General features: G+C 40.7%; 2 protein-coding genes across 3 annotated transcripts in view; one reads left to right on the top strand and one right to left on the bottom strand.

The window, feature by feature from the left end:
- Positions 1 to 10886, bottom strand: part of lypd6 (LY6/PLAUR domain containing 6) — a 28171-nt gene extending 17285 nt beyond the window's left edge. Inside the window, exon 1 of the mRNA XM_080877244.1 lies at positions 10751 to 10886. The gene's annotated coding sequence lies outside the window, so the exon portion shown is untranslated. The remainder of the gene's footprint in view (positions 1 to 10750) is intronic.
- Positions 10887 to 10901: 15 nt separating this feature from the next.
- pspc1 (paraspeckle component 1) overlaps positions 10902 to 16015 on the top strand; it is a 47046-nt gene continuing 41932 nt past the window's right edge. For both annotated transcript variants that reach the window (XR_013970985.1, XM_080877240.1), the window contains exons 1-7: positions 10902 to 11284; positions 11524 to 11673; positions 11772 to 11923; positions 13188 to 13283; positions 13427 to 13623; positions 13961 to 14045; positions 14327 to 14432. Coding sequence is in view for 1 of the 2 variants with exons in the window: in XM_080877240.1 (XP_080733366.1) it covers positions 10904 to 11284; positions 11524 to 11673; positions 11772 to 11923; positions 13188 to 13283; positions 13427 to 13623; positions 13961 to 14045; positions 14327 to 14432 (1167 nt within the window). In the remaining variant the exon portion in view is untranslated. The remainder of the gene's footprint in view (positions 11285 to 11523; positions 11674 to 11771; positions 11924 to 13187; positions 13284 to 13426; positions 13624 to 13960; positions 14046 to 14326; positions 14433 to 16015) is intronic.

Here is a 16015-nt window from a genome sequence, read left to right on the forward strand (position 1 = left end):
GCGTAGATCCACCGGTAAATTGAGAGCTTCGCTTTTACACTCAGCTCCCTCTTCACCACAACAGACCGGTACAGCGTCCACATCGCTGCAGCCGCTGCACCAATCCATCTGTCGATCTCCTGCTCCCTTCTCCCATCACTCGTGAACAAGACCCCGAGATACTTAAACTCCTCTACTTGGGGCAGGGTCTCGTCACTGACCCGGAGTGGGCACTCCACACTTTTTTCCGCAAATCGCTACCTTATCGTGGTGGAGGGGTTTGTGTGTCCCAGGGATCCCAGGAGCTATATTGTCTGGGGGTTTTTGCCCCCTGGTAGGGTCTCCCATGGCAAATTGGTCCTGGGTGTGGGACCAGACAAAGAGGGATTCAGAAGACCCCTATGAAAAGACCATCGAGGGAACAGTTCACCCTGCCAGGGCCTGCCATGGACTAAGGCCCGGCCAGGCACAGCCCGAAAAAGGGACATGAGCCCATCTTTCTGCTAGCCCGCCACCCGCAGGAGGCACCATAGGGGTCAGGTGGCATGTGAGTCGGGCAGCGGCCAGGAGCGGAGGTCCTGGCAGACCGATTCCCAGCTACCAAGACTGGCAATTGAAATGCAACATTTACTTTAGAAATGAGTGGAACTTCACTTCTGTAGCAAAGACCAAACCTTCTTAAATTCAGTATTATTAACAAAATTGGACTAGATGTTTAACAGGAAAAATATTTTCCTGAAACAAACCATTGATTTATCTGATACAAGACAGCAGAGTCCTGGACAGGAAGTGATCAACATTTCCTTTGGAAACCAACTGGGACTAAAGCAGAAAATTCTTCTTGGGATTAAGCGTTTAATCATGACCACTTTTGTACATATTTCAGAACAGCTGCATTAAGAATAGATGAGTCTGAAAAATAACGCATAAAATAATTGTACAAATTTTATACATTTAGTGTGTAAAAACTTTTAATAAAAATGTTTTTATAAAATTGCGCTTTACTATTATTTTTGTTTGTTGTATGAAATTCATGGTCAACAACAATAATTAGATTTTAGCATTAAAAATATCATATTAATTAAAAAGCTCATGGTTAATCCACTTGTTAATTAACCAAAAACATACAAAAAAGATTTTGTTACCAACACTGTGCCAATATGAAGCAGCTGCAGCATAAACCTCACACTGGGTGCTGATTTATATTAAGCCCTGTACAGATTTTCACACTTGTTCTAAATATATCCAATTAGCGCTCATCAGTGATGTACAGTTGCATTTTTTTCCGCGTTAAATGTCGGTGCAGTAGACCCCTTTACTGCCTACGTCATCACTGTTTACAACCTGTCAAATGGTCTATATTCTCTGTGATGGCTGCAGTTACAGTTGCATATATTGGGTAATAGTTATCAAACATCACAGTGCTACAATAGACTTATACATAACACTACAATTACATTTTTCTTTCTTTAAATATGGGGTAATAAAGAATTGGTTTAGGCTTAGAATTCATTTACATATACAATCACATAAAACGGTCTTCTAAAATAAGTGCTCATATTTTAGTTTTCACTGTTATGTGTATGATTTAATCTCAGCAGCAGCTGCTCCCAGTTCTTTGGTTGAGGAATAAAGAAGTGGAAAAGGGGCGGAGAAAGTCCATATGGAGACCTGCAAATTGATCATGGGGGGGCAAATGGAATCTGTTATGTTAGTTTCAGTTAGGTTTTTTTTTGTATGATACCGCTTTTGTGTCTTTGTGGGCTGATCAGCCACTATGTAAGGGTAGGGCAGTTTGTTTGAGTTAGTAGTTTTTTTTGTTGCCAGCTTTTGAGTGGAGTTCTGTTACTTTGACCTCTTTTATGGGCCCAAGATTTAGATTATTTGCATAATTAAACCAAGTTTGTTTTTTGGGTTTCCTTTCCTTTACTGCTCAGTCCATCAGTCTCGCTTCTTAAGCGGCCCTCTTGATCGGTTAGTCTCAGCTGGGTCTGCTGCCTTTTTAGCAGCTCCGATAAAGCCTCTCCTCATTTTCCAGGATTCTGGCTTCCGCCTCATCCTGCCTTGTGTTGGTTTTCGCTGTTTCTCCTTTAATATCGTCGACTTATGCTTTGACATCTTGCCTGAAGTTGCGTATTTCTGTGAGAATCATGGATAAATCCACCAGATCCTCCCCTCTGCTGGTGCTGCCTAAAACCAAGTTTGCTGTGTGGCGGCTATCATTAGGTTCTTCAGGGGGTTGTATTTCGTTGAGTTTATCGACAGGTAGAACAGATTTCTTACTCTCAGAGGTGGTTGTCATCTTCACCCCTTTCTAAAAGTTAAGGCACTGTGGTTTTTACCTCTGTTTTTATTGGCTTCGGAATGGTTTTTGTTGACTTTCGTCTGGAGGTTGTTTACTATGCTGCCATCTCTCACCTGTCCAATTCTGTTCTTTTAATGATTTCTTTGAACTGTTCTTTTTCCAGGGTACCATACATGTGTAATAACTTAAATCAACAACAACAACAAAAACAAAAACAAGAACAGGATGCACAAATGTTAATTTATTTTTGGATTTTCTCTAATCCACAATGGATCAAAGGTAGGTAGGTAGGTAGGTAGGTAGGTAGGTAGGTAGGTAGGTAGGTAGGTAAGTAGGTAGATAGATAGATTCAAATATATTTTGTAACAGCAGTTCTATGGTGTCTTTTATAACTTGACAAGGCTAAGGCTTGTTAATGTTTCATTACTACTTATTTTTGATTACAGCTGGTAGTTTCTCTGTGCATTAAAAGGGTTCATTTGACTGGACTCATTGGATTGACCAATACTCAGAACAATGTGGAAAATCCAAAGAACAAAGTGGAAAAAGAAGGATTGTACAACTGTAGATTTAAAGTTAAAACAATTCAAAGTACAAGTTAGTTAGATGAGAGGAAAATGGTTAGGATGTTCAGGAACTATAAATGTTCAAGCCTGTCATGAACTAGAAACTACTGAAACGTCAGCATCACTGTCCACAGTGAAGCTTATTTTACCTCACCATGGACTAAGACGGTGCTGACCAAGAAAGACGCCCCTGTTCCAAAATCGACACCTTCTAACTTGACTGAAATTTGCAGCTGCCCATATTTACAAGCCAAATACCTTCTGAAGAAAGGTTTTGATGAGATGAGAGAAAGATTGAGCTGTTTCGCCACTGTGATAAAAGGTATGTTTGGAGGGGTAAAGGTGAGGCTTTCAAACATGAGAACATGCTGTCAAGCATGGTGGTGGTAGCATCATGCTCTTGGGCTGTGTTGCTGCCAGTGGTATTGGCACATTGCACAAAGTGGATAGAATGATTATGGAGGAATGAATTCTAAAAAATGTTGATGATGTGGTTCTGTTGGCTTCATCGGGTGGGGGCCTCCAGCTCGCACTGGAGCGGTTCGCAGCCGAGTGTGAAGCAGCGGGAATGAGGATCAGCACCTCCAAATCTGAGGCCATGGTTCTCAGCCGGAAAAGGGTGGAGTGCCCACTCCGGGTCGGGGATGAGCTCCTGCCCCAAGTGGAGGAGTTCAAGTATCTCGTGGTCTTGTTCGCGAGTGATGGGAGAAGGGAGCCGGAGATCGACAGACGGATTGGGGCTGCAGCTGCAGTAATGCGGACGCTGCACCGGTCCGTCGTGGTGAAGAGGGAGCTGAGTGTAAAAGCGAAGCTCTCAATTTACCGGTCGATCTACGTCCCTACCCTCACCTATGGCCACGAGCTGTGGGTAGTGACCGAAAGAACGAGATCGCGGATACAAGCGGCAGAAATTAGCTTCCTCCAAAGGGTGGCTGGCCTCTCCCTTAGAGATAGGGTGAGAAGTTTGGCCATCCGGGAGGGGCTCAGAGTAGAGCAGCTGCTGCTCCACATCGAAAGGAGCCAGCTGAGGTGGTTCGGGCATCTGACAAGGATGCCCCCTGGGCGCCTCTTGGGTGAGGTGTTCCAGGCATGTCCCACCGGGAGGAGGCCCCGGGGCAGACCCAGGACACGCTGGAGAGATTATATCTCTCGGCTGGCCTGGGAACGCCTTGGTATTCCCCCGGATAAGCTGGAGGAGGTGGCTGGGGAGAGGGAGGTCTGGGCCTCTTTGCTTAGGCTGCTGCCCCCGCGACCCGGCCCCGGACAAAGCGGATGAAGATGGATGGATGGATGGATGAATTCTAAAAAACTGATATAAACCCGTATTGTTTGCCTTCAGTGCATTTATTTAGTATGGAAGTACTGAGAAGCAATGGACTGTTTCTTGTGTAGTACTTTCTACTCCACCTAAGGACTCAAAGGGTGACAATACTTATTTCACCTATTCCTATACTCCGTTCTATATAATGTTAACACTCACAAGCAACTTGGGGTTAGTTTCTTGCCCAAGTATATTTGGATATTTCTCAAGCAACCAGGGATCGAACCACCAACCTTAGTAAATGATCTGCTATACCATCTAAGCTACAGCCACCCCGAAGTATTTCTATATGGGACAGATTTAACAGAGTGGCTGAAACATTCCTCAGAGATTTTGGTCCATGGCAGATTTATCAGCTACACATCCCAAAGATGCTCTATTGGATTAAGGTCTGGTGACTGTAGAGGCCAGAGTACAGTGAACATGTTCAAGAAACCATATTGAGATGATTTAAGCTTTTTTACACTTTGTTTTATTCTGCAGTCATCAGAAGACGTATACACTGTGGTCATAAAAGGATGGAAATGGTCGGCAACAATATTCCACCATTAGCACCCTGAAGCATTGATCTAATGCGATCCTATAAGGATGGATTCATGTTTTCATGTTCTTTACACCAAATTCTGACCCTTTGATCTCAATGTTGCAGCTCAAAGCAAGACTCATCAGACCTGGTAACAATTGCCCAACCGTCTGTTGTCCAGATTTTGTGAGCCGGTGTGAATTGTAGACTCAGTTTCCTGTTCTTAGCTGACAAGAGTGATATCTGATGTAGTCTTCTCCTCTATTAAGATGCTCTTCTAGGTGCGTTGGTTGTAACAAGTTATTTTTCCCTTCATGTCGGCTCAAAGCAGTCTGACCATTCTTCTCTGACTTTTGACATTAACAAGGAATTTTCACCCAGAGAACTGCTGCTTTTAGATCATCTTATGTAAACCACAGAGATGGTTGTGTGGGGAAATCCCAACAGATCAGCAGTTTCTGAAATACTCAGACAAGCCCGTCTGACACCAACAAAAAGGAGGCATTCAAAGTCACTTAAATCGCCTTTCCTCCCAATTTTGCTTGACACGTGATTTCTGTTGAAATGATCTGTGGCTTCAAAGTTATGCGCTATCGAGTATATCACTGTCGGTATAATTGGAAAGCCTGTGAAATCAAATATGTTGTGTGACATTTATGTTTATTGGCCAGAAAGTATGCATGCGTCAATATGGATGTATATATGTCTAATACAGGGGTGGGCAATTCCAGGCCCCGAGGGCCGGTGTCCTGCAGGTTTTAGATCTCACCTTGGGTCAACACACCTGAATCACATGATTAGTTCGTTACCAGGCCTCTGGAGAACTTCAGGACATGTTGGGGACCTAATTTAGTCATTTAAATCAGCTGTGTTGGTTCAAGGACACATCTAAAACCTGCAGGGACACCAGCCCTCGAGGCCTGGAGTTGCCCACCCCTGGTCTAATATGTCTTTAACTTACCCCAGCCCAGCAGGTAATACTAAAGGAAATGTTGTTTTTCTGCAAAGAACTACCAGAGTGTGCAGGTAGATGCCCTCACAAAGCATCCAGAAGTAGTTAACTTAACTTCACTAAGGTTGTGAGCACAATAACGGGCACAGTCAAGGTAAGGATGAAGTAGAGAAAGACATTTATGTGGAGAGTTATCCCTTGGCAGCTCAGACTCCTGATGGTTATTAGAAGAGAAGACACATTAGATTTTTACTTTTGAATCACAGACTTGTCCTTAAAGTCCCACGAACTGAAACACCAATCCTATCTCCCCAGTCAAAACAGGTCAAGGCACAAAAATTTATATTTAATATATATGCTGATGACATCACATGCTAGCCTGCTGTTCCGACGAGACACTCCAGGAGAGCAACGATGAACATTACAACACAGCTGGACAATAATCATATAGATGAATGATTTAAGGATGTGAGTGTTATGACTGATTGCATAAAGAGTTTTAAAGTCTTAAAAAATGACTGCAAATGTATAACACTCATCAGCAACTGTGTGATGAATGGAAGCAGGAAGAAAAAAGTGACACAATATATAATAAATCACTGTGCATTTGGGTTTTTTTTATTTTTTATTTATTTAACTAATCAGGCTGCAGAAACTGAACCAACGAGCATGAAGAGTTCAAGTTTTTAACAAAGGTGACCTCTGCTGGATATAAATAATAACTAGATAAAGTTGGCACTTCATGGGTCCTGGATTTAAGTCTATGGGATGGAAATTTATTTTTAAACATAACTAATATGTAGGACTGCTTTCTTCCATTTGCGCAACATCTCTAAAATTAGAAATATCCTGTCTCAGAGTGACGCTGAAAAACTAGTTCATGCATTTATTACTTCCAGGCTTGACTACTGTAATTCATTATTATCAGGGTGTCCTAAAAACTCCCTGAAAAGCCTTCAATTAATCCAAAATGCTGCAGCAAGAGTACTGACAGGGACTAGAAAGAGAGAGCAGATTTCTCCTGTATTGGCTTCCCTTCATTGGCTTCCTGTTAAATCCAGAATTGAATTCAAAATCCTTAAATAATCAGGCCCCATCTTGTGTTAATGACCTTGTAGTACCATATCACCCTATTAGAGCACTTCACTGTCACACTGCAGGCCTACTTGTTGTTCCTAGAGTATTTAAAAGTAGAATGGGAGGCCGAGCCTTCAGTTTTCAGGCCCCTCTTCTGTGGAACCAGCTTCCAGTTTGGATTCGGGAGACAGACACTATCTCTACTTTTAAGATTAGGCTTAAAACTCTCCTTATTGCTAAAGCACATAGATAGGGCTGGACCAGGTGACCCTGAATCCTCCCTTAGTTATGCTGCAATAGGTAAAGGCTGCTGGAGGATCCCCATGATGCACTGAGCTTTTCTTCTTCAGTCACCTTTCTCACTCACTATGTATTAATAGACCTCTCTGCACCGAATCATACTTGTTATTAATCTCTGTCTCTCTTCCACAGCATTTCTTTTATCCTGTCTTCCTTCTCTCACCCCAACCGGTCGCAGCAGATGGCCCCATCCCTCCCTGAGCCTGGTTCTGCCGGAGGTTTCTTCCTGTTAAAAGGGAGTTTTTCCTTCCCACTGTCGCCAAGGTGCTTGCTCATAGGGGGTCATATTGTGTCGAGCTGAGGAACCTTAACAACAAAGCACCTACACAGACATTAAGCTTGCTGTTCTACCCCAAAAGGATAGGGAGAGCTCTTTATTGTACACTTCCCTCTACTACACTGTGTTTCAGAGGGTCAATAACTACAAGCCTGAACTCACTCATGGCACTACATTCTTTACATTAACAATAACTGTCTGGGAATTTATACTGCAGCATCAACAAGAACAGTTAAGAGTCACGTAACCATAAACAATAGTTTAATAGTTTAATTATTTATATAGCACATTTAATTACAACAGGAGCGTTGACCAAAGTGCTGTACAAGAATACAACATACATAATAAAACAACTTAGAGTATTAAAAGCAAACACCAAATATGAATTAACAAATAACAAATAACTCTCATGCTGTATTAAAAGCCAGTAAATAAAAATGCATTTTAAGATAAGATTTAAAAAGATTGACAGTAGGAGCCTGTCTGATGTGTAGGGGTAAATTATTCCACAGCTTAGGCGCTACGACTGCAAATGCTCGATCACCTCTATGAACCAGCCTCGACCTTGGTACAGCTAAAAGCAAAAGATCACTTGATCTAAGAGATCTAAGGGGGGTATAAGTCTGCAAGAGGTCAGACAAATACCCGGGAGCCTGTCCATTCAGGGCTTTGTAAGTCAACAATAAAATTTTAAAATTAATTCTGAAGCGGACAGGGAGCCAATGAAGGGAGGCAAGTACCAGGGAAATGTGTTCACATCTTTTAGTACGTGTCAGAAGACGAGCTGCAGCATTCTGGACCAACTGCAGCCTTGCCAGGCAGGTCTGGCTGACTCCAGCATATAAGGAGTTACAATAGTCCAGCTGGGATATAATAAAAGCATGAATCGCTCGTTCAAAGTTTTTAAAAGATAAAAATGATCTCACCTTAGATAAAAGCCTCAGTTTGAAGAAAGACCGCTGTACAACTGAGCTAATTTGTTTTTCAAAGGTGAAATTGCTGTCAAGTATAACCCCCAAATTTTTGGCATGTGATTTGACAAAAGGCTCAAAACTGTGCAGGTTAAAATTAGAAGTGTTGGGATTACCGCTTGGTCCAAAAATTATCACTTCGGTTTTGTTCTCATTAAAGTTAAGGAAATTAGAGGCCATCCAGGATTTAACTTCACCGAGACACTGAAGTAAGGGTTCTAGTGAGGCAGGACTGTTTCCCTTCAATTGAAGATAGATCTGAGTATCATCGGCATATGAATGAAAACAAATGTTGTATTTTCTAAAAATTTGACCTAAAGGCAGCATATAAATGGAGAACAATATTGGCCCCAGTATAGATCCCTGGGGAACACCACAAGTAAGGGGAGCTGAGGAAGAGATAAAATCGCCAAAGCTCACAGAGAAGGTCCTGTCAGACAGGTATGACCTGAACCACTCTAATGGGGTGCCCTTTACGCCACAATGCTCCAACCGTGAGATTAAAATGCTGTGGTCAACAGTATCGAAGGCAGCGGTCAGATCTAAAAGCAGAAGCACAGCTGAGTCACCTGAGTCAGTGGCTAATAAAAGATCATTAAGAACTTTTAAAAGTGCAGTTTCTGTGCTATGAAGAGTTTTAAAACCAGACTGAAACCTCTCAAGAACATTGTGTCCATTTAGAAAAGATTGCAGCTGAACAAACACAATCTTTTCCAAAATTTTCGACAGGAAGGGGAGCTTTGAAATAGGCCTGAAGTTAGTGAGGACGGAGGAGTCAAGATTAGGTTTTTTAAGTACAGGCTGTACAACAGCATGTTTAAAACAGGCTGGCACAACACCTGAGCTAAGGCTGCTATTAAAAATAGCTAAAATGTCAGAACTGACAACCTTAAAAATCTTTTTTAGAAGATGTGTTGGAATAATGTCATTTGGACACGATGATGTCTTTGTGCCACTACATACTTCCTCCACCTGATCAAGACACACAGGCTCAAACTGATCAAAAACAGCAGAGCAGGTGAATATTTTAGACACGTCATGTGAGGGTAGGGCGATCATAGATCGAAGCTGTTTTATCTTATTGATAAAAAACTTCAAAAACCTTTCACAGGTGTCTGAGGAACTATTAATACAAGAAGCTGGGGAAATATTCAGGGCAGAGTCAATAATTGAAAAAAGAACCCGAATAAACATCTTAAACAGCAACACATATTCCCAAGGCATGATGGGAGATAACTAGCCGCTTCCAACACACCACAATATGATTGTTGTATGTATCTGTATGTATTATTTTAGGCTCTACCTTACAATATAAAGCACCTTGAGGTAATTGTTGTTGTGATTTGGCGCTGTATAAATAATATCAAACTGAATTGAATTGAATATGAATTCTAACTGTTGTCAAATAGGGCTGTCAGCTGTGTACCAACCTGATTGCTGCACAACACAACTGATGGTCCCAACCCCATTAAGACAGCAAGAAATTCCACAAATGAACACTGTACAAGGTACACCTGTGAAGTGAAAGCCATTTCAGGTGACTACATCATGAAGCTCACTGAGAGAAGGCCAAGGGTTTGCAGTGCTATCAACAAAGCAAAAGGTGGCTACTTTCAGGAATCTAAAATATAAGACAAATTCAGAGTTTTTTATATATATTTTTTTTCTTTGCTGCATAATTCCATATATTTGCTTCATATATTTGATGTCTTCAGTATGTATCTTCAAAGTAGAAAGTAGTAAAAATAAAGAAAACGCATTAAATGAGAAGGTGTGTCCAAAGTTTTGATGGGTAGAGTATATATTTTAAATATATAACTTTCTACAGACTGAGTATCTGAGGATGATGTGAGTAACATCAGCAGCAGCAGCAGCAACAATACAATACAACATGTGTAATAGTGATAGCCAAATGTAGCTTTCTGAAGCATTAAAGCTTGTATTGAGAAAAGGTTCATTACTCGAAGCTCTTCAACACAGTCATCTTTGGTGACATCTGGTGGGCAAAAATAAGAAGAGCAGCATGAATCTACAACTTAAAATGAACTGCTTTATTATGATGCCCACTCTACAGAGCTGAATTAACAGCTTCTGTTTGATATTGGGCTGATATGGTGCTTTGAACATGTATTTTTTGGGGTGAAAAAATGACGTTATGTCTATGTTTATAATAAATCATTTTGATTAATTAACCTTCCTTGTTAAAACGTGTTCCATGGTGAATGAAGGTTCTGTTGAATCGTGTCCAATGAAGTTTCGGACGTCATTGGTCACGTGACTCTGTTCAGACGAACCAAGCCTCGTTTCGTAAGTGTGTTGAATGCGCCGGAGCTTCAGCTTCAAACGTGCTGTTACTAGTAACAGGGTCAGTTGCAAAAGTCTCTTCTCACAGTTCTCACTGTTTTCTACAGTAATTGGTAAATACTTCTTTACACTAAAACGAACCATCAAATCTTGTAGTGACTATGGTAACGCTTACCCGATGCGTCTGCCACAAATCTCACGAGAACTGGAAGAAAGTTGCGCACGCAGCCGTCGCCATCTTTAAAATTAGAAGGAGGCGTTTGCAGGCATTGCTGGTGTGCAGCCAGTTAATTAAACTTGGGCAAATTTCTACAAAAGTATTCCAAGCATGGCTAATCGAAATATGCAACAAGTTAACATGCAAAGCAACAATTCTCCTCAACCGGCGAGACGCGGAACCGACTCACCGGCGGCGGAGCAGACATCGGCGAACAAAGACAGCCCGGCCCCGCCGCCGAGGCAGTCCCCCGTTACTGAACAAATGGAAGGAGCTGTGGAAGGAAGCGGCGAAGGCCCGACAGAAATGACCCTAGACATTACTAGTTTCCGAAAGCCCGGTGAAAAGACGTTCACTCAGCGCTCCCGTCTTTTTGTCGGCAGTCTCCCGACGGATATTCCAGAGGAGGAGTTCAAAAACCTGTTTTCTAAATATGGGAACGTCAACGAGGTGTTCATCAACAGAGAGCGGGGCTTCGGCTTCATTCGTTTGGTATGGAAAATAGTTCTACTTGTTGGTTTTAACGTGAAGCCTCAAATATAATAAACACACACACATATAGCAAGCTTTTATGTAGCATTACTAATTAATATATATTGGAAGGTAGCGTCTTATATTTGAGAGTAAATTATTTATTTTTTTGCAATTCTACATCCTATACGTTATGTCAGGCACACTTTAACAATGTTGCGTGAAAGCAATGTTGAGGGAATGCGTCTTTATCCCTTCAGGAAACCCGAACTGTAGCAGAGATCGCTAAAGTCGAGCTGGATGGGACTATTTTGAATAATCGACCAATCAGAGTCCGCTTTGCCACACACGGTTCTGCGCTCACAGTGCGCAATCTGCTGCCTGTGGTGACAAATGAACTGCTGGAACAGGTAGAGTAGACAAGAGAAGAAAACTACTTAGTAAAATCTGCATGTATTGCTACAATGATTTATGCATTTATGGTTACCTAACTTCGCTGTATCCTCAGGCGTTTTCCCAGTTTGGACCAGTGGAACGGGCTATTGCTGTGACAGATGATCGAGGTCGTCCCACTGGGAGAGGCATTGTGGAGTTTGCAAGCAAAGTAGCAGCGCGTAAAGCTCTGGAGCGCTGCACCGAGGGAGCACTGTTGCTGACCACGTAAGGAGCAGAGGGATGAGGCTATTTAATGAGCTGAAAACATTTGAATATGTTCATTCTGGTGTTGAGTTTGTAATTACATTCGGTTCTTTAAAGTAACTTGTTTTTATTTTAAAAATGCAGCAACACCACATTAGGTCCTTGCCATTATAGAAGTGAAAAAGATGGTTTTAGGATTAATTTTGTCACCCTTCATCGGTATCCCCAGTACTTCCTGTGGCGATGTTTCATAGGATTAATACAGTAAGTCTGAGTGTACAGATACATGAGTCTGCACAAATTGGACATGCTTTCAGAACTTATTTCCATAATCACTTTGTCACAAATATGTGAGCAATATAATCAAATCATTCTCCGGTGAGAGTTGTCACACAAATGAAATCCTAACTAAATCTCCTGGGACTTCAGCTGGTGACAGTAGTAGTAGCTTAGCATCACATGAAGCAGTTTTCCTCCTACTGAACATTCTAACAGACCCTACAGCATGGAGGAGATGTCAAGAAGCTGCAGTCCAAGATAATGGAGCTGGAGTCCATCTGGAGAAGCAGCTGAAGGGTACTGAGAAATGCTCGAATAGCAGCATGGACAGTGAGCCAGCAGTTGTGCAAAAAATGCAGGCCAGGAAGGGCTGGGGATAGCTGGTGAGAAGTGACTGAATTTTTAAAATAAGAGGAGATTGTCCAGTGGAAAATTAACTGTCCTCATGGCATTTGGCAAAACAGGTTGCCAAATGCATATATGCGGATCTCCCAAATTTTATTAACCAATAGAATAGAATAGAATAGAATTCAACTTTATTGTCAGTGCACATGCACAGGTACAGGGCAACGAAATGCAGTTTGCATCCATCCAGAAGTGCTTTAGTGATATATATATATTACAATATATATTAGCAATAATATAGATATGTAAGTATATTACAGAAATGGGTCTATTATGGTATGTTACAATGTACACGGTATGAAGTATGTTGTGAATATTCTATAACTATAAGTATGTACAGGCTGTAGTGAGTACAAGCTATGTACAGGCTATGAACAGGATATAAATATGAAATAAAAAAAACTATACAGAAATATGAGATATACAGTTATACAGAAATGTGAACTATGCAAGTTATAAACGGTTGTAGGATTAAAAAATTTTCGTATGTACAGAATGATTATTTACACAGAACTATACAGTAGTTCTGTGTAAATAATCATTCTGTACATACGATAATATCTGCTAATGTTAGAATTAACAGTTTCTTCACTTTTTTCAGAACACCCTGTCCCGCCATTGTGGAACCTGCAGAACACTTTGATGATGAGGATGGTCTTTCTGAAAAACTGCTCCAAAAGACTCCGAAGTACTATAAGTAAGCAATGAGTCATTTTGCAGTCACATCGTAATTCAGTGGATTTGTTTCCTTCCTTTGATACTGTTGTAGACAACTGAAGGTCCGTATCAGAGGAATGCTATAATTCGGATTTATTGACAGTACTTGCATTTTCTCCTCAGGGAACGAGAACAGAAGCCACGTTTTGCTCAGCCCGGAACGTTTGAGTTTGAGTTCTCATCTCGTTGGAAAGCTCTTGATGAGATGGAGAAACAGCAGAGGGACCAGGTGGACAGGAACATTAAAGAGGCTAAAGAGAAACTGGAGGCCGAGCTGGAGTCAGCCAAGCATGAACATCAGCTCATGTTAATGAGACAAGGTGTGATCTGTGACCTTTATTGCTCATTTTTACATATGGAGTTTAATACCAGCCTGCTAATGTGGATAATATCTAGTAATGTTTTGGAGATGCTAATCAGCTTTTCGCATATATTTAGATGGAAGAAAAGTATATGGACCTTTCCGAAATGAACTGGTTAATAATACTGTTAGTGTTTTCTCTGATTTAAAAAATTAAAGAAAGAAAAATTGTTATTTCACAGAACTTGGTGAAAATAAATATCATGCAATATAATGTAGCCTTACAATCAGTTGCCTTTCCAGTGAGTCTCTCATTTCTTGGATGAACTTTTTTACGTTTACTGTCATTGATCTAGACCTAATGAGACGTCAGGAGGAGCTGAGGAGACTTGAGGAGCTTCGCAACCAAGAGCTACAGAGACGAAAGCAGATAGAGATGAGGTGTGCTTCTTTATTTAAGCGGTTAATGTGATTAGTATTTACTGTAAAGGGCCAAATGATATTGTTTTGCTTCTCTCGAGGCACAGATCTGTTAGGTTAAAAGTCGTGGTTCATTTTTACCCCACTTGTCCCATTTATTTTGGTTGTTTACATATTAAAAATAAATGAAAATTACTGGACTAGAATCAATCTGACGATAAGATGCTTTCTTTTAAAGCTCATTGAGGTTTGTGTTAATCGATCTGCAATTGTTCACACATTGTTCACTCTTTGCTTTGTAGGCACGAGGAGGAGAGGAGGAGGAGGGAGGAGGAGCTGATGAGGCACAGAGAGCAGGAGGACCTGAGACGCCAACCAGATGGCTTCAAACCAAACTACATGGAAAACGTGAGTACAGATGGAGCACATACATCCACCTGCCTGGTTACTTTCTATACTGATGTGAGGGTACACAGCCACCTAAAATTAATAGCATCTGCCAGTAATGTAACCTAAAGGCTGGTGTTTTTTTTAATACTTTCTTACTTAATACTTACATACACAACCTGTATATTTATGCATGTCACATCGCACCATAGATTTTGTTTTGTTTTATAGTTCATTTTCAAAGGTCTAAATGTAGGAATATAAAGAGATTGACTTATTGACTTTGATGAAACTACCTAAGTAGTGTGATACACCCTGTATAGCCATCAATACAGAGCTGTACCTTTACATCTTACTTCATAACCTTCAGTTGTTGGACTTTGTTACTAGTAGTGTGTCTTATCTGTTGCAATCACTTTTATTCCTTTCTTGAGGAAGTAGTTTTAATATGACGATGTATCCTGTACTTCATACATCAGTTCCAAAATAACCCATAATTTTAACACGCTGGGTTGGTTGAAGTTATCATTTTTGGCTTCTAAGAGCAGAAGTAGTGTGAGTATGTCAGACCACATGCACAAATGTTGGGTTTAGTTTGTGCTTCAGGTCGCTATCCTTATAGAAACATCCCCAGAACTGACATTTCTTTTATAGTCAGACTTGTGTAGAAATCTAGTTTGACAGCAAATTTGATTAGTAGGAAAAGTGCTGCATGCTCTTTTGTCAAACTAGTGAAAGAAATATTATTTTTTGGAAACTGCGAGCTTGGCATGTGGCTGTTACCGAAGTGGTTATTTGGAACAAGAAGTTACACCACTTAAAGGTCAGGTATCACAGGCTAGCTTGCTAACTTTAATAAGTGATATTATTAGGAATGATAACTGTTTCCCTTTCTCTGGTCACAGCACTTGGTCATACCAACACTATTGTGTGCATTGTAGATATATAAATAGCATTCAAATTCTTCTATTTGCCAAAACTGTAAGTTGGAATCTTTCGTTCTGTAACTGTAAAATAAGCCAACTTATGCAAAAATAAGCAGAAAACACAAATTTTCTAACAAATGACGACATTGATGAAATTTCATGATTCAAAACATTTCTGTGACTGGAGTTCACTGGTATATTAACTTTGTACCCAGTTTATACGACTAACAAGTTAATACAAATAGCTAACATGTAGCAGCCCTCAGTGATAGTGAGGGAACGTCAAGATTAGCTTCACTTCCCTGACCCGGTGGCTGTGTTTATATTTTATATACAGCCTGTGGTCTTTGCTGAGCAGAACATGTTTTTCCTGTTTGGATTCATTTTGCGTCACTTCAACTGACAAGAATCTGACTCACTATATTTTTTTTTGTAGTTTTTCTACAAGCTTTATTTGACTTCAAGCTAGAGCTGGGCGATATAAGATTTTTTTCATATCACGAAATGTTTTTTTCATTTCAGGCAATAACGATATATATCACGATATAAGCCAAATGACTATATTTGTAAGATTTAAAAGTGCAGTTGCTCACAAGTAAAATGTGAAATAATCAGCAGCTTGTTTTGATTTAAATATTTATTTCCCATAAGTCAACAGGGTAGATGTACTTAAGGAAC

This window comes from Rhamphochromis sp. 'chilingali' (genome assembly GCF_963969265.1).
Source record: "Rhamphochromis sp. 'chilingali' genome assembly, chromosome: 3".
Lineage (NCBI taxonomy): Eukaryota > Metazoa > Chordata > Actinopteri > Cichliformes > Cichlidae > Rhamphochromis > Rhamphochromis sp. 'chilingali'.